This window comes from Schistocerca americana, chromosome 1 (genome assembly GCF_021461395.2).
Source record: "Schistocerca americana isolate TAMUIC-IGC-003095 chromosome 1, iqSchAmer2.1, whole genome shotgun sequence".
NCBI lineage: Eukaryota > Metazoa > Arthropoda > Insecta > Orthoptera > Acrididae > Schistocerca > Schistocerca americana.
The window spans coordinates 442,501,835-442,520,922 of NC_060119.1; the positions used below are offsets into that span (position 1 = coordinate 442,501,835).

General features: G+C 39.9%; 2 protein-coding genes across 3 annotated transcripts in view; one reads left to right on the plus strand and one right to left on the minus strand.

Annotated features, from left to right (window-relative positions):
* LOC124603021 (sorting nexin-17) overlaps positions 1–3,010 on the minus strand; it is a 95,962-nt gene extending 92,952 nt beyond the window's left edge. Inside the window, exons 1-2 of the mRNA XM_047136364.1 lie at positions 2,572–3,010; positions 2,216–2,408 (exon numbers count right to left, since the gene is read on the minus strand). Coding sequence (XP_046992320.1) covers positions 2,216–2,408; positions 2,572–2,631 — 253 coding nt within the window. The 5' untranslated portion in view covers positions 2,632–3,010. The remainder of the gene's footprint in view (positions 1–2,215; positions 2,409–2,571) is intronic.
* Positions 3,011–3,063: 53 nt separating this feature from the next.
* The window catches only part of LOC124602995 (nodal modulator 3), a 154,289-nt gene continuing 138,264 nt past the window's right edge, over positions 3,064–19,088 (plus strand). The window contains exons 1-2 of one of the 2 annotated variants that reach the window (XM_047136362.1): positions 3,064–3,214; positions 3,257–3,456. In XM_047136362.1, the coding sequence (XP_046992318.1) occupies positions 3,326–3,456 (131 nt within the window). In that variant the 5' untranslated portion in view covers positions 3,064–3,214; positions 3,257–3,325. The other variant, XM_047136363.1, reaches the window with a different exon arrangement.

Genomic DNA, 19,088 nt, shown 5'->3' on the forward strand with positions numbered 1-19,088 from the left:
CACTCTAAATATTACTTTGTCACCCATTTTATTTCACATCCACCTTTTTTGTGTGCTGTGTGCAACTGTATAAAGTGGGACTTGTTAATATCGAGGGAAGGACCATTTAAATTGAACCAATCTACAGTTTCTCTGAATATAGACGTCACAGTGCTCTCTAGACTGCAGTTGGGTGCTTTGTCAATCATAATGGTTGTGTCATCTGCATATAAGGTGAAGTGTGCTTTTTGGTTCATACACTATGGCAGTACACTGATAAAGATTAAGAAAAGTAACGGAACATGAACTGAGTCCAGCAGCATTCCCATTTTCAAGGTGCCCCATATGGAACCGGCAGGTGCCACTGCAGAATTATTCAACAACACCTTCTGGCTTCTGTCTTTTAAATATACCTGAGCCTGCATCCCTACTTTATCATTTAAGCCACAGTGATCAGCCATCTTAAGTAGAATTATTATTATTTAAGCCACAGTGATCAGCCTTCTTAAGTAGATGTTTGTGATCTTTACACCTAAATGCTTTAGACAGATCACAGAAGTTCCAAACTGGTTACATTTTATTGTTTATCATTTCAAGGAGTTGTTAAAAAAAAAAAAGACCTGCTCAGTTAAAATACTATTTTGGAATCCAAACTGACTTTTATTCAGAGTATTGAGTTTATTCAAGTGATCCATTATGCTCATGCACATCAGCTTCTCTACAATTTTAGAAAGACTTGTTAGCAATTAAAATGGTTAGGCCTAGTAGTTGGAAAATACAGCTTTATCATCTTTTTTGAACAGTAGTTTGACAATTACATATTTGAGTTTACTAGGAAGAGACCTTGATTTAGAGACTCATTAAATATGTGATAGAGAACATTAAACATAAATTTCCAGCAGTCCTTAAGTACTTTGATTTATATATTGTCCACATCAGTGGCATATTTATTTTTCATTTTGCTTATCACCTTCTCAGTCTCACATGCATCTGGCTAATTTTGTCTAGCACCTATTTTTGTAAAAGGTTTATGGTTTCAACTATAATCATTTTACAACCAATTAGATTCACTGCAGTCAAAAAAAGGTTGTTGAGGATACTTGTAATTATTTCACCTTCAGCTACAATGCTGCTGTTTGATGGATGCACTTCGATGCTGTATGCATCCTCTAATGCCTCTCTCTCTCTTTTTTATCACTTTCCATACTGTTTTTGTTTTATTACATAAACTGTCGGTACGGTGATACAGTACTCCCTATTCAGAAGTTTACTGGAATTTCCCTTTGTGAACCACTTTCTCCTGCAATCATTCTGGTTTGTAGTTTTTGAAAATTCTGCATCTTGGTGACACACTCATGTCAAGGATCTATGGAACTCATAAATAAATAACACCAGTAATGCCACATCTATTCTTAACATTGTTGATACTGTAGGCCTATAGATTAGAATCTAATACATTATGTATCAGTGATATAATAAATGATGTATTTAATAAATGAAAAACTTCTGAGTGGAATTTTGACATGTGTGAGAAGACTACTACTTGTCATAAGAAAGAAACATTGAGTGACAGGTGGCAAATGTCTTTTATCATCCATTTCTCATTCCAAATGATGATATTTTTAAACAGTGTGATCCATACAACTTACTGGATTTGTCATTTAATTTCACACAGTTATACATTTTACACAGCTCAAGTCAATATGGATGTTTCATAAATAGCTGCATCACACAAAGTATCTCATGCAGAATGCAAAGCTACTATGATGTAATGATTTCACATAATGCTGTAGTTTAAAGCGGATGGTGGGATGACTTCTTAATCAAACAGAAGAGAAACATTAATAACATACCCACTAGTAGCATCTGAGGCAAAGCACTGAAGAACTCACATTATATTTATGATACATGAGTGAGTTTGTTGCTAAAATAGTTCATATGCATTGTGTTACAGTTGCAAACAAAAGCTTATACCACCGTCAAAGGATTTTCAGATACTCTCTTGAAGGAGTGTGGCAAGAGGTGGTACAAATAAGGAAAGTCAACTTTCTATTTTGAGGCACATCTCGTTTGAATTGATATAAGACTGCTTTGTGGATTCCTAGCAGTATACAGTGGTTTGTTGCATAACAGTTTTCTGGTGGCCATAACTAGGTGATCAGTTCTGTGCTGTGAAGATGACATGTGCAAATCAAACGTTGTAAAGCCATCACTTATAGATAATAGTATATCTTACTTGCTTGAATGTATTTTTCTAATAAAGCTCGCCGTTCTTCCAGCTGGCTGGATGATAATGGCAGAAGTTTTTTTGGTGGAAATGTTGGTAAATTATTCACCCCAAATTCCTTTTTCAGTTGCTCATGAAGATTGTGCAACTGGCGATATCGCACTGAACAATGAAACACTCCGTTCACGTGTATGTTGTACCCCTGAAAAATGACACAAAAACAATACAAAAATAATTTACATCGGAATAACAAACTTCAATTATAGTCGTTTGTCTCGCGCTACTAACTCCTAGACTTGTGCATGAAGATTACGCAACGCCAAACAATTTAATGATAACAAGCATTTTTGACAAATAAGCATTACCATATACGTCGAATTCCCATCGTCGGTGAATTCTTCCGTATCAGGGATAGAGAAATGCATTTTGGGGGATTTGTAACTTACATAACACTAAACCATTGTTATAAAGTAACGAAATCCAACAAAAAACAATTACAGCACATCACAAAAATTGACTTATATTCCACAACACCATGCCACCCCCCGACTAATTTCGTTTAAACTAGGCTACTAGCCAACATTGGTAATCATTCTCGGCTAGCGGGACCCATTTCGTCCAATGTCAAAAATTAAAACCATGGCTAACGCTAAGTCTTCTTCACTTTAGTTTTATAAGCCTACAGTGGTATACAGATTGTGTATGTCAAACATATTGATATCCTTCAGCGACGTCAGCAAATAGATTTGTGTACGTCGTTCAAAAACAATCCTATTGGCACAACTGCACTCCCACAGCCACAGCTGTTTATTTGAAAACATCAGCTGTTCTCCAAGTAATAGGAGTATCTTGATGAAGTGCTGTTCTTTGATAAACACGAGAACGTGGAGCGGCCGAAGAGTGGTATGGGGATGGTGTAAAAACTGTGTGCTGTGAAGAACAATGCTAATACAAAAGTAGCCAGAAGTGTATTGTTGCGTGAAGCATAATCGAAGCATAGTTTGTAAAGTGTATTGTTGCGTGAAGCATAATCGAAGCATAGTTTGTAAGAAAGAAGTATTTGTGAACAGAGTTTTTGGCACTGAATTCGCGTCTTCGGCAACAAGAACAAGCCGAAAAATGCAGTTTAGAATTCTGTGCAGTGTCATGCTAGCATTGGTGATACGCGCCTCTGGAGACGAAATACTGGGATGCGGCGGATTTGTCAAAAGTGACATAGACATTAACTTCTCCGACGTAGAAGTGAAACTGTGAGTGAATATTTAAGTACTATACGTTCATTCCTGTCAACTTAAACAGACATTGTCCGTATCATTTCGTTTGTTGCCATCAAAACTGATGACATGCAAAATTCTTTTGCTCAAATTTAATGCTTACTTCCTGCGTTGAAACCCAATTCCATACAGCGACTGGGATTGCTTACATCTGTTACGATGACTACTTCTACGCTGGAGTGTGTTATTGGACCCCCCCCCCCCCCCCCCCCTGAAATCGTGGCTTTAGGACAGATTACTCTTTATCCTATTCCGATATCCAGATTATGTTGGAAAGTAATGATTAGATTATGAGTATGCTGTGAGTCGGATGTGAATGTCAAATAAATATTGAGGTAGCAGACATTGTTAGCATAGCCTAATGTTTATATTCGCGCCATATTTAACACGTTTTCCACATTTAATGTTTGATTTGCAGTAAAAACAAAAACTGCAAGATATATTTAGAAATCCCATATTCTCTTAGTATTGTGATGCATTTTATATACAGAAACTACAATAAAAATGCAAGGGAGATTAAATACGTAACTTTTGCCCTAATTCTGATTGATGCACACATGTTTACCTTCTAATTGATGGACACCACGCCGTGCTGTCGCCACTAAAACCTAGATTGTGGTGCAGTCTGATCGGTAGTGTATGCCAAGCTCCAGATTAAGTTGAAGGAACTCAATTTGTTTGTGTGTTGGTGAGGCAAACGAATGTGAATTCATAATAAAGATTATGGTAACAGGTTGATGTGTAGCATAGCATGATGTCTGTGCTTGTGCACTATATTTAAGGAAAACTGCAAAGTAAATTCTGAACAGCTGTAGTACGTAACAGACAAATCTGTGACTAGTGTTTTAATGCTCATTATGGGAAATACGGAAGCGTCCGATCCCACCCAACACCCTTACGTCACGGGTCAAAGCCGACGCGTTGGATCGGACGCTTCTGTCGACCCTCATTATGTGCATATAGATGGTCAATTGACTCTACAGATAACAGACAATGATTTTTGACTCCTTACATAATAATGATGTGGTTTGTGATGTCACACATGCGCAATCAGACACAGAACACTGACAGTATTTGTTTTCCGAATCCATGGAAACATCTTACAGACTATGGCAAAGCCATTTCCTGCAATATTCTTTCTTCCAGTATCACTGGTCATGCAAGTTTCACAGAACTTAAGTGAAGCTTGGAGAATAGGAGCTGCCAGAAGTGAAGCTGTGAGGTCTGTTTGTGAGTAATACGTGGATGGCTCTGTTCAAGTCCCGGTCTGGCACGAAGATTCAATGCCTTATTTGCTTTTCATTAGGTAATTCCATGCTAAGTGATCTAGAGGGTGCCTATTAGACCATGGCAAATTTTGCTGAAATTTTGTACCCTATTGAACAACTATCAAAAGTACTCTGCGGAGTTTTCAGCAGCTTTGAGACAAAATATCTGTGGCAATATTTTATTGAAAGCATCAAAACTATACCATCTTGTACTACTTTTTGCACACTCTTAAGCAAAGTAATAGTAATAGAAATATTTCTTGATCAGTTTTTATATGGATAATTTGAAGCAAAGTCAGCTGAATAAATACACTTGAAGAAATTAAAAGTTTAGCATTTTATATCTCCAGAAGTTAGCATTTTGTATCTCTGGTAGTTAGTTGCAGGATGAATCTGAAACTTTGTGTACAGTGACTTACCAATACAGTGTTTTAGAATTTAAAATTTAGTTCCCCTACTGCTCTCCAGTAGTTTGCAAAATGAGGAAGGAGTTGATGATTTTTGTAAAAATGGTTATGTTTAGCCCACTTCTACTGCAGACTCTTTTAAACAATTTTGACTGGAAAGACTGTGTTCTAAACGTGATGAAATTGTCACATAATGTTCTTGAGGATAAGATTAGAACAATTACTGCATGCACAGATGCATTCAGTCATTATTCCCACACTACATATGTGAATGGAACAGGAAGAAACTCTAATAACTGGTACAATGGGATATACCCTCTGCCATGCACCTCAAAATGGTTTGCAGAATGTAGATGTAAATGTCACTGAGAATACTGGAATTGCTGGGGTCAACCGAAGCGTCCGATCCCACCCGTCGGCTTTGACCCGTGACGTAAGACTGTTGTCGTGTGTGACGTCACAACGACGCGGACTTTGGTTTGTGAGAGTGGCGTGTTTGTAGGGGTCGATTTGATGCGATCGGTGGTGCTCTCTGGTGGTATGTTAGGTGATGTTTTTGGTTTAGTTTGCGAGTGTAGCGTCGTGTGTGAATTCCATCGCACATCATGATCATGCAGGAACTTTTTCGAAATTAGATCAGTTGTCATGGAATAGTCCATCTGTATTATTTTTTGGAATGGAGTTTGTGATGACAGACCAATCTGTAGTGAAATGCAGCCCAAGTTCTAAGTTAGGTTGAAGATGACAGTTTGGTTGTGAGTTAGGAAAGCACTACCAGATGCTTCTTGTAAGGCAGTGGGGAAGTTGAATGCACTGATACCATTGTCATACATCAAGTACAAGAAGTTCAGGTTGGGGAATATTATGAATCCCTAATTTTACCAATTAATCTGTTAGAGGAACCAGTCACATTATAATATATTTACATATTAAACAATGTTCTTAAGTAATGTCACATGCTTGTTGTTCTGTTGAATACTGTGAGTCTACCTCTACCAAGGTTTAGCACTGTTCACGTTTCTTGGCAAACTGGCCTGGCAGGCAGTTGTATCATGGACTGTGTTGCTAGAATCCCGGTGAGATTCCCATTGTTGTGGCATTTTAAAACTTAATTCCTCTTATGAATAAAAAGTAATATTTTATAGGAAAAAATGTAGAATATGTTAAGTGCCATACATTTATTAAGAAAAATGAGGTAAATATGAATATAGGATGTTGAAGCCAATGTGGAGTGGCATATGTTGAAGGTGATATCGGGACATGAATTTGTGAGAGGGTGACTGAACAGAGGAAAGGGAAACTGTTGGGTGGAGGGTTCATGGACAACGAGTTACCGGAGATTGAGGCCAGGGCAATTATGGGAGAGAAAGAGAAGTTGCACGGATAAGTCCCATCTGTGTAGTTCAGAGAAGGTGGTGGTGGAGGGAAGGATCCAGATGGCCCAGGTTGTGAAGCAGCTATTGAAATTCAGCGTGTTATGCTGAGCTGCATGTTGTGTGACCAGGCAATCAACTTTGTTCTTGACAGCAGTTTGGTGATGACCATTCACCCTGGTCGACATATACCAACTCTGTTGTAGTGTTTGCAACAGCGTTGATATATGACGTGACTGCTTCCATAGATGGTCTGGCCTGTGATGGGTTAGGTAAGCCTGTGACAGAGTCACAGCTTTTTATTTCAGTATGACCACCATCGCTGAACCTGTGGTCTAGGGGTAGCATCTTTGATTAGTAAACAAAATATCATGGGTCCCGGGCTCAGACCAACAGCTGATTAAATTTTGTATAAAGATCATCAACAATAGCAGCCAAAGACTTCTGGTAGAAGGAGGCACCCACACATTACCAACGACATTGTCAAAAAGAATGCAGGAGCGGACAGTTGCTCGGAACACTCTCTTGCCTCTGGGTTGGGAAACTGCCTCAAAAATACAGTGATTAATGGCATGAAGATGCAGAAGGCAGTGGAAACCACTGCATTAAAGACACATTATGTGTATCCACAGGACATGTGGTCCATAGCTGAAAAAGTGTCGTGATGGTCTCTTCGTGGGCAAGAGATTCTGGATTTCTCTCCCATTGAGATCTCCAGGAGGGAACTGCCAAGGGGAGATGACCGTGAGAGAAAAATGGAGTAACCAATGAAGGGACCCTTTTCATGACTCAGAGCATGGAATGTCAGATTTTGAACATAGTAAGAAAGCTAGAAAGCTTGAAAATTGAAATACAAAGAGTCAATGGGCTGTAGTGGGTTCAGTGAAGTAAAATTGAAAGAAAATAAGGATTTTCGTTCTGAGGAATTTAGGGTAATATCAACAACAGCAGAAAATGCTGTTAAGACAGTACGAGTGATTGTGAATAGGAAAGCATGGCAGAAAGTGAGCCTCACACCGTTGGGTGGCTTGCGGAGTATAAATGTAGATGTAGCAGGGTTGTTCACATCAGATTTAGCATCAAACCAGTTCCAACATCAATAGTTTAGGTGTATATGCCAATGTCACAAGCAGAATTTGAGAGAAAGACAGAGAGAGAAAGTATATAGGGATATTGCATAGGTAATTCAATATGTAAATGGAGATGAAAATTATCATGGGGGACTGGAATGCAGTTGTAGGGAAGTACCAGAAGAAAGGGTTAGATAGCAGGAATGAGAAAGAAGAAAAACTAATTGAGTTATGCAATAAACTGTGGATGGTGATAGTGAATAATTTGTTCAGGGAGTGCAAGAGGATGTTGTGTATGTGGTAAAGGCCCAGAGAAACAGAAAGATTTCAGCCAGATTACATCATGGTCACACATATCCTGAAATCATGCATTGGAGATTAAGGGATACCCAGGAGTAGGTGTAGACTCAGGTCACAATTTAGGAATGATGAAGAGTAGACTGAGGTTTAAGAGAATCACACAGAGGAATCAGTGTGGAAGGAAGTGTTGCATTTGAAGTTTGCTAAGGGTGTGGATACTGTGATTTTTCCCTATCACAGTAGGCAGTTCGGTTGAAGGGAAATGGACATCTATAAAAAGGCCAGTCGCAGATGTTGAATGGTCAGACATAGGTACAAGGAAGAAACCATGGGTAACAGAAGAAATACTTCAATTGATGAATGGTAGGAGGAATGAATAAATAAAAGTGCAGGGCAGCCAAGGTGAAAGTACTGCAGGAAAAATGTGAAGAAATTGAAGAAGTAGTGATCATCAGAAAGGTTGACACGGCGTATAGAAAAGTCAGAATGATGATCAATGAAATCAAAGGCAGGAGTGATAACATTAAGAATGTAATGTCAATTTCACTCTTAAATGCAGAGGAAAGTCTGCATAAGTGGAAAGAGTACATTGAAGGCCTCTATGGCGATGGCTTGTCTGATGAATTGATAGAAGAAGAAGCTAAAGTTGATGAGGAACACACAAGGGATCCAGTATTAGAGTCAAAATTTAAAAGAGCTCTAGAATGCTAGAGAGCAAATAAAGCAGCAGGGATAGATAACATTCTGTGAGAATTTCGAAAATCATTGGGGAATGTGACAGCCTAGGTGCAGAAACTATCACACAATCAGCTTAACATATCATGCATCCAAGCTGCTGACAGAAATAATATACAGAAGAATGGAAAAGAAAATTGAGGATCTGTTGGATGCTAATCAGTTTGACTTTACGAAAGGTAAAAGCACCAGAGATACAGTTCTAACTTTGCGCTTGATAATGGAAGCAAGACTGATGTAAAATCAAGATATGCTCATAGAATTTGTCAATCAAGGAAAAACATTCAGCAGTGTGAAATGGTGCAAGATGTTTGAAATTTTGAGAAGAACAGGAGTAAGCCATGGGGCAAGACCTAATGATATGCAATATGTGCAAGTATTGAGAGGGAACACTAAGATTGGAAGACCAAGAATGAATGCTTTGATTAAAAGGGATGTAAGGCAGGGACACAGTCTCTTGCCCCTTCTGTTCAATGTATAGCCTACATAAAACAAGCGGTGACAGACTAAAAAAAAGGTTCAAGAGTGCAATTAAAATTGAGAGTGAAAGGATATCCATAGGGTGAAAGGTTATCCATAATAAGATTAACTGATGACAGTTCTGTCATAAGTGAAAGTGAAGAAGAATTACAGGATCTATCGAATGGAATGAACTGTCTAATGAGTACAGAATGGGGATTGAGAGTAAACCACAAAAAGTCGAAAGTAATAAGACTAGCGAGAAACTTAACATAAAAAAAGCAGACAAGCACAGGCAAAGAGACCATTCGTGGCCAAAAGAAATCTACTGGTATCAGACTTAGGCCTTAATATGAGAAAAAAATTTCTGGGACTGTATGTTTGGAGCACGGAAACGTATGCTATTGAATCATGCATTCAGGCAAAATTAGAACAGGAGAAAAACAAAGCGTTTCAGATGTGGTGCTATAGAAGAACTTTGAAAATCAGTGGACTGATAAGATAAGGAATGAAGAGATTCTCCGCACAGTTGGTGAAGAAAGGAACTTACGGAAAACACAGACAAGAAGAAGGGACAGGATGATAGGACACGTGTTACAGCATCAAGGAATAATATCCATGGTACTAGAGGGAGCTGTAGAGGGTAAAAATTGCAGGGAAAGACAAACATCAGAATACATCCATCAAATGATTGAGGACATAGGGTGCAAGTGCTACTCTGAAATGAAAGAGGTTGGGAGGGGGGGGGGGGGGTGCAGTTGTCACCAACCTGCTATCCACCAAGATTAATGGCCACTGCCAAACTGTTGCCAAGATTAAAGTTTTCCACCTGGTGAGACATCATGGTCAGTTTCAGTGGCCACTTCTCGGCCCAGGTCGTGAAGATCCCCTTCCCTCCACTACCAGCTTCTCTGAACTGCGCAGATAGTGCAACACATCCATCGTCCCCATAATTGCCCTGCTGAAATGCTGCACTGGCGTTGTGTGTTTGGCTGATGCAATGTGTGTGTGTTTCAGGAAACATTCCTCACACACAAAGAAAGAAAATATGTTATGTGGACATGTGTCCGGAAACGCTTACTTTCCATGTTAGAGCTCATTTTATTATTTCTCTTCAAAACACATTAATCATGGAATGGAAACACACAGCAACAGAACGTGCCAGCATGATTTCAAACACTTTGTTACAGGAAATGTTCAAAATGTCCTCTGTTAGCGAGGATACATGCATCCATCCTCCATCGCATGGAATCCCTGATGCAGCCCTCGAGAATGACGTATTGTATCACAGCCGTCCACAATATGAGCACGAAGAGTCTCTACATTTGGTACCGGAGTTGCGTAGACAAGAGCTTTCAAATGCCCCCATAAATGAAAGTCAAGAGGGTTGAGGTCAGGAGAGCGTGGAGGCCATGGAATTGGTCCACCTCTACCAATCCATCGGTCACCGAATCTGTTGTTGAGAAGCGTACGAGCACTTTGACTGAAATGTGCAGGAGCTCCATCGTGCATGAACCACATGTTGTGTCGTACTTGTAAAGGCACATGTTCTAGCAGCACAGGTGGAGTATCCTGTATGAAATCATGATAACGTGCTCCATTGAGCGTAGGTGGAAGAACATGGGGCCCAATCAAGACTTCACCAACAATGCCTGCCCAAACGTTCACAGAAAATCTGTGTTGATGACGTGATTGCACAATTGCGTGCGGATTCTCGTCAGCCCACACATGTTGATTGTGAAAATTTACAATTTGATCACATTGGAATGAAGCCTCATCTGTAAAGAGAACATTTGCACTGAAATGAGGATTGACACATTGTTGGATGAACCATTCGCAGAAGTGTACCCATGGAGGCCAGTCAGCTGCTGATAGTGCCTGCACACGCTGTACATGGTACGGAAACAACTGGTTCTCCCGTAGCACTCTCCATACAGTGACGTGGTCAACATTACCTAGTAAAGCAGCATCTACTCTGACGCTGACATTAGGGTTATCGTCAACTGCACAAAGAATTGCCTCATCCATTGCAGGTGTCCTCTTCGTTCTAGGTCTTCCCCAGTCGCGAGTCATAGGCTGGAATGTTCTGTGCTTCCTAAGACGCCGATCAATTGCTTCAAACGTCTTCCTGTTGGGACGCCTTCGTTCTGGAAATCTGTCTCGATAAAAACGTACCGTGCCACGGCTATTGCCCCATGCTAATCCATACAACAAATGGGCATCTGCCAACTCTGCATTTGTAAACATTGCACTGACTGCAAAACCACGTTTGTGATGAACACTAACCTGTTGATCCTACATACTGATGTGCTTGATGCTAGGACTGTAGAGCAATGAGTCACATGTCAACACAAGCACCAAAATCAACATTACCTTCCTTCAATTGGGCCAACTGGCGATGAATCGAGGAAGTAGAGTACATACTGACGAAACTAAAATGAGCTCTAACATGGAAATTAAGCGTTTCCAGACACATGTCCACATAACATCTTTTCTTTATTTGTGTGTGAGGAATGTTTCCTGAAAGTATGGTCGTACCTTTTTGTAACACCCTGTATATTAGTGGTAACCCCTTACTTCCTTGGACCATTTTACTGTGCACTTATGTGAACAATACTTCACTGTATTTTGGCTGACAAGAGAATTATGATTATTTAAAAAAGTGCCTAAAAGTATTTTTACACATCTGTACAATGTACAGAGGGCCAATGGGAGACACCTCTGCACGAAGTTGGGATAGCTGTTGGGAATCTGTGAAGTGTCAACAATGTCGCTAACACATCATTAGAGTTCAGTTGTTCATTCACAATCTGAAGGCACCTGAGTGTTGAACATAAATGTGAACCCAGGAGACTCTGATGCTGGCTTGCACGTTGAAGTCTTGTATTGGCAGCACTCTGTGATGTGGTGTTGTCGGAAGATGGTCAGTTGTTCCATCTGGAGATGGTAGGCTGCAAGCGGCATGACGTTCATTCAGTGAAAGCCATCACCTGGAGAACATCTTTGGCTAGTTTATTGACTGTGCTGGAGATCTAGGATTTAGATTCACTACAGTATCGTAATTATGGAATCAGGTGCTAGTGCTATGAATGCCATTAATCCCAGTGATCAACTGATGATAAGAGCTGGAGTACTTAAAGGGAGCTAGTGTGAGGCTGTGATGCCAAGTTTGGTTCGTAATAACCAAATTTGTCCACCTTATTCTGCTACATCCACTTAACAGGCTGTTAACTACTGTGTCAGTCACCCCTTTATGATCTGAATTAACAGATACAGTTTCTTGCAACGTGCCTTACAAGCTAACGAATATGCTTGTCTCACTTGCTTTGGTTTTTGGTCCTTTTTTTCCCTGCTGAATGCTTATTCCTTACTTGGCAGACAATATCGTCGACCTGACACACTTGCAATATAATGACTCACTTCCTGCTTCCGCCTCTGTCTCTGGCAGACTTGAATATGCCTGAGGCAGCATGAGTGAGCTTTAAAAAAAAAATTCTGATTTTACCCGTTACTATTTTGTGCCGTAGCAAATGCCATCGTCTTCAACAGGCAATGAATAACAAACCATAGCTTGCCTTTTCTGTCCTTTGCAACATCATATTGACCATGATGCCTTCTCCATACAGAAGTAGTAACAATCAGATCCATCAAAATGAGTTTTGCTTCACATTACCTGTGAATGCAAAGAAGTTGTTGAAAAGGACTCTCTTTAAGTGGGATGCAAAAACTTACTAGTTTACACTTGCAGCTTAACTTAAACAAAGCAAAAATTAGAATCTTACATCACACAGACTAAGAAAGATATTTTTTGAAAGTCTTTTTTGTATATATATATATATATATACACACACACACACCATACGAAAGCGCTGGCAGGTCGATAGAAAAAAATTCAAGCTTTCGCAACAAACTGTTGCCTCATCAGGAAAGAGGGAAGGAGAGGGAAAGACGAAAGGATGTGGGTTTTAAGGGAGAGGGTGAGGAGTCATTCCAATCCCGGGAGCGGAAAGACTTACCGCAGTAGGGAAAAAAGGACAGGTATACACCGCCCACACATACACATATCCATCCGCACATACACAGAATATATATATATATATATATATATATATATATATATATATATATATATATATATATATATATATATATATATATATATATATATATATATATATATATATATTCCATAAAATGGTCAAATATTAGATAACAACATTGAATATTATAAATAAATATTTTGAACAGTGGAAATCCAGCATGGAATAGCAATAATATTATGAAAGTGATAGACTGCTGCTCACCATGTGGAGGAGGTGGTGAGTCGCAGATGGGCACAACAAAAAGACTGCTACGATTTGAACTTTTGTTGAAAAGGCCTTTTTCTAAAGTAGAAAACACGCACACACAAGCACAGCTCGCAGATGATCACTGCCTCTGGCCACCAAAGTCAGACTGTGCACAGCAACTGCACCTGATGGAAAAAGGCAATGTACGGTAAGGAGGAGGCTAGGGCCAGGAGGTGAAGGGATAGAAAAGTAGGGGTGTGGGAAGATGTAATGGTGCTTGTGGGAGAGTACAGGGATGTGGTGGGACATGGTAGGGCTGCTAGGAGCATTTGAAAGATTCGGGGGGGGGGGGGGGGGGGGTGAGTGGAAAGGAGAGAAATAGGGGAGGCATAAAATATTGATAGGTGCATTGAATAGAATGATGTTTGTAGTGCTGGAATGGAAGCAGAGAAGCGGATTGGTGGCTGAAGAATGGGCAGTAGTGTAGGTTGAGGCCAGGGGAGTGCTCCCACCTGTGCAATTCAGAAAAGCTGGTGCTGACAGGAAGGATCCTTCCTATCAGAATAAATATTTTGCACATATCTTTTCTTTAGGCTCAGTTTTCCTACCTGCAAACTTGTCTTTATGTTACACGTAAGGTTTACCTTCACTTCCATGATGTTTCATTTCATCTCAAATTGATTCTACTTGTTTTTTGTATCCATTGTTTGTACAAAATGCTCTCAAAAATAAGACTGAAAACAACAAACTGAAGGCCTAGTCAACAGATTTTAATCCAAAGAATAAGGTTAGATTTTACAATGTAGACAAGACTCACAGTGAACTGTAAAAACTTGGTAACACTTAGCCCATTTTACACTTTAGTCTGAGCTCTGGGCCAGCATATACAGTCTCTCCTGCCACTTGCTGAATCTTGTTGCCACCACTGTCAATGTGCATGGCATTTAGCCTGGTTTTGAAGTTATTGACAATGGTATTTAGATTTGTTTTTTGGATTTCACTTATTTTTTAAAATTTTGACACTCAGCCCATTATTGATGTCCGGTCCATGTTGTTATTGATTTGGCCATATAGCTATCATGTAGAAAGATGCTGAAGTAGCTGTTTGTCCCTCACCTAAAGCCATTCTCTGGTGGTATTTTTATTATTATTATTATTATTATTTTATTTATTTATTTATTTATTTATTTTTAATCCATTGTTCCCAATATTCTTTCACTTAAACCAAACTGCTGATATCCCTGGAACTCTTACATTGCAGTAGGGCTTCTTATATCACTCATGTGTTTATTTGTCCTGTGGCTGTGTAATATTATAACAAACAATCTGTGCAATATATTACAAAAATATTTTAACATCTACACAAACTTGTCCAGTATTAAACAGCATAGGGTGGGTAATTGGCCACAGACTTTTCTAATGAACCATCCCAGAATTCACTTCAGTGACATAGGAAAAATATGGAAAACATAAGTCTGGTTGCTCTCCTTCCAAATGCAAATCATTTAGCTTAACACTGCCATATCTCAACCGTTTGTTTGTATAAGGAATGCTCAGTAATGTCATCATGAACGTACTACGAACAGATTACACCGTGCACGAGATCTGTAAACAACTACATTACTATAACATGAAGTACATTTATTACCTATAGAAAGGTAAACACATGAACTCCTAGCAACACAGCTTCATCCACAACACTTCATTACTCTTTGCATGTCAGACTCACTTAATCAATTTGATGCATATGTAACAACTACATTTGTAACAAAGAAAACAGAAAACCAACAGCAGTAACAATCTTTTGTAAGTACTCACACTGTAACAACAGTATACTCATAGTAAATAAAAATATGCATAACAGTTTCACAAATGATTTGTATTTTTGTAAGCTAAATTGTTTACTTAAAATGTAAAACTGTTTCTCGGGTTGACATGTTTTTAACTTGCATTCTCCAAGCTCTTGATGTATACTGGCAGTGCATTATAAATTTTGACACCAATGTCGCTCTGATGTCTTTGGGTACAAGTTTTTCTTGGTCACTCCACATAATGTGAAACACAGTTGCAAGTATTATAATCATAGATATTTGCAGTGCATAGCGGGAAGGGGGCATGTGCTCCCCCTGGAGTCTGGAATACAGATATTTTATAAATTACAGAATTCTTATACACTTCTAGAAATGGATAATCATCAATTTTCTGGTGTAAAAAACATTTATTGTCACCTATAAAACTTAGTTTTTTCATAATACCCCTCAAAACTGACCAACTCATGTATATAAAAAGTGACTATTAGAGTCTTGCTTCCCCTGGATAAATTTTTGCAGGCTTGTATGGTTGTATCTATGATAGTCACTGTTAGTTTTTATATCTCTGAGCTTAGCACTGATTATTGATGCACATTTGTACCAGTATGTGTATAAGGATGCTACTGTAAGTATAAACATTTTTCAAATAGGAACTTGCAGTGTACCCCTGTAGTGCTGAGAGACATGATTCAAGTAGCTCTTTTCTGTAATGCAAAAATTTCTTTAAATTAGCATAAGTTTTTCAAGAGAATACTACTTCACTAGCTACAACAGATCAGAAGCACTGAAAATAAATATCAATCAAACATCTTTTCTGGTGCAAACTTTTCAAATGATTCTCAGATTAAAACATGCTGAATGAAGCCTTTTGAAAAGTTACATCATATAATCTTTCCAGTTTAAGTCTTTTCAACAGGTGTTCGTAACAGATCGTGGATCATCGTCTTTCTAACATTTGATCTAAATGGTAGCAGGCTGTGATTCACCACACTGTGTATGGTGCAGATTGATTAGTGGCCCACCCATATTTGTTCCCCATAAAGCAATCTATTAGAATAATTGCCATATGTGTATTGACACCAATGTGCCATAAAGATTTGAGTTATTATTATTATTATTATTAATTTCATCTTATAGCCTTTCTGAATATACACTAATGGGTACATAAGAAATCACAAATTATTGCTTAAATTTGACTGCCAGACAGCAGAACTCGGTGTCACTACATGCAAGGCATCCAGACAAGTTTTAAATGCATGAAGTGATCAGTTCTCCAAAATATATTTTGTTGACTGTTCTCCACACCACAGTCACATGTAGCACTTTCACAAAAACTCCATTCAACATGAAAGCAGTCTTCCCAAAGAGTGTGGATGTCCTGTGTTGTAGCAAGAACAAATCCGATTTACGGAACACAGTACTTTATAGAGTCAATGTAAGATACAGAGAAGTACAGGTTGTGCGTAGCACTGAACACACTGAAAGAACAACAGTAATACATGTTACAGAATAGGACAAGCACTCATTTGTGATTGCTTAAATGATACTGTTTCTTTGGCGGCTAACCGCAGCCCACCAGGGGACAAACACCGATGGCCTCTATAAGCGACCTGTGAACTGTATTGACATGCACTCTCTGAAATCGTGAAGCTACATAACTACTCCCATACAATTGGTGAGAAAACCACATACATACTTAAAAACACTAGGCACAGAAAAATGCAGGGTACAGAAAAAATGCAGTAGTACTGAAAGAAATCACTAGTATTGAAAAAAAACAACTGGTACTGAAAAAAGCACTGGTACCATGAAAAAAAAAGCACTGATCGCACAATGCACTGAGATTTTTAGTCACAGTAAACACCAATGACAGCACTGATGTCCATTTCATCGCCCGACGATGGCGGCTGCAGTATGTGGCTTGCACACACCGGTGAGTAGGGGTAAGTGATGAGGGGGTGTTTTGGTGCACTATCCCACCTTTTGTGAGAGGCCGTAGGGCAGAACTGGAGATGGCATCTCCACAGTGACATCCTCATTAAGGTCAGCAGGGGCATTGGAGATAGTGGCTACATAGGACTGAGCAACGGAGTTGGCCGTGGCTGCAGCAGCATCAGGGGCAGAGACCCCGACAGCGATATGTCAGGCAGTGACCCCTGCTGAGGCATGAACCGGACCATCTGCAATACACGAACAGGATGCGGGGCGGGGGAGCAATGAGTGCTCCAGAACAGACATCCCCCCCCCCCTCTCATTTGTGTGACCACAGCTGGTAGAAGTGACAGGACATCCACCCATTAGGAGTGCATGCATCACACAGGTGTCGACCCCGTTGGCTCTTGATGGTGACAGGAACTTAGTTCGCCCAGAGGCCAAAATCACAAGCCCAGACAGCTACGCCCTGCCAGAGCCATCGCAGAGCCACCAATGTCTGTGGATGTGGTGTCGGATGCAGCAGGTGAGGGAGGGTCCATGGTTGGCATCCACATAACAGCACAGCCACGCTCTTGTCCTCAGAAATGGTATGAACTCAAAAAATGGTCTAAAGCAGCTTCAGGGGACCTGTCAGATACGTAATTCACATCTGAATTTTAAACATACAAACCATGCGTTCAACCTCACCATTAGATTGACGTTGAAAGGTGGAGCTGTGAGATGGCGAACACCACTAGCCTGACAAACTGGTAGCCATTATCGGTAATCACGTTATTTGGAAGTCCCTCAATTGCAAAAACCTTAGACAAGGCTAAAATAGTAGCTAATATGGATGTGGACAGATAACGTGCCGCATAGGGAAACTTGGAATAGGCATCCACTAGAATAACCTGATTTTGGTTTAGAAAGAGCCCAGCAAATTCAACTTGTATGTGCTCCCATGTGCACAGCAGCATCAGCCAGGGTGAAGAAGACACCCATGGAGTTGTCTGCTGCTGAACACAGTGAGTGCAAGCAGCATTAAGCTGCATAATGTCCCTTTCTATGCCCGACCAATACACATGCTGGCAGACCAAAGCATTGGTGTGAGAGGTCCCCCAATGACCGACATGCAGAAGCTGCAGTACATTACGGCTTAATGAAGTGGTAATCATAATCTGGGGAGCAGCATCCTATGTAGCTAATAAAAGAACCCCATCAAATACAGAAAGGTGATGCTGGTTTTTCCAGTCACCCGTGATGCACTAAAGAGAGGACAGGACTAAGTATATGATCCATGGTGTAGGGTGATGCTATCAGGGCACTTGTGATGGGAAAACCATTGACTATGTTCTAGTTCTCAGTATGTAAACAGAAACAAAACAACTCACCCTGATCAAATGCTGGGTTCAGCCCAATCAGAAAGTAAGATAAGGCATTGGCATTGGCGCGTTGTGCTGTCGGCCAGTAAAGGATCTGATAATGGAAACGGGAGAGGTAGAGTGTCCACTGATGGTGCACTGCCTTGTCTGGCATGCAAGCTGAAGGCTTAAGAAGAGCAATCAATGGCTTGTGATCCATGATTAAATGGAACTTTGAATTATATAAGATGATGTGAAATTTTTTAAGGGAAAACACAATTGCTAAAGCCTCCTTTTCAAACTGACAATACCAATGCTTAGAAGCATAGGCAGTGGGTCATCCAGACCCATCTACATATGTTTGCACCAACATTGTGCCAAGACCATACTGAGAGGTATCTGTAGCCAACACGAGATACTGACCCGGCTGAAAAGTGGCCTGACACGGGGCAGATTGAAACTTACATTTAAGCAAAATGAATGATTGGTTACAAGCTGGGGACCAGAAAAAAGACAAATTTTTATGTAAAAGTGCATGCCCTGTCCTGATCAACGGTGGGCGCATCCTGTAAAAACATTTGGTAATATGCAACTTTGTCTAGAAATGCATGCAGTTCCTTA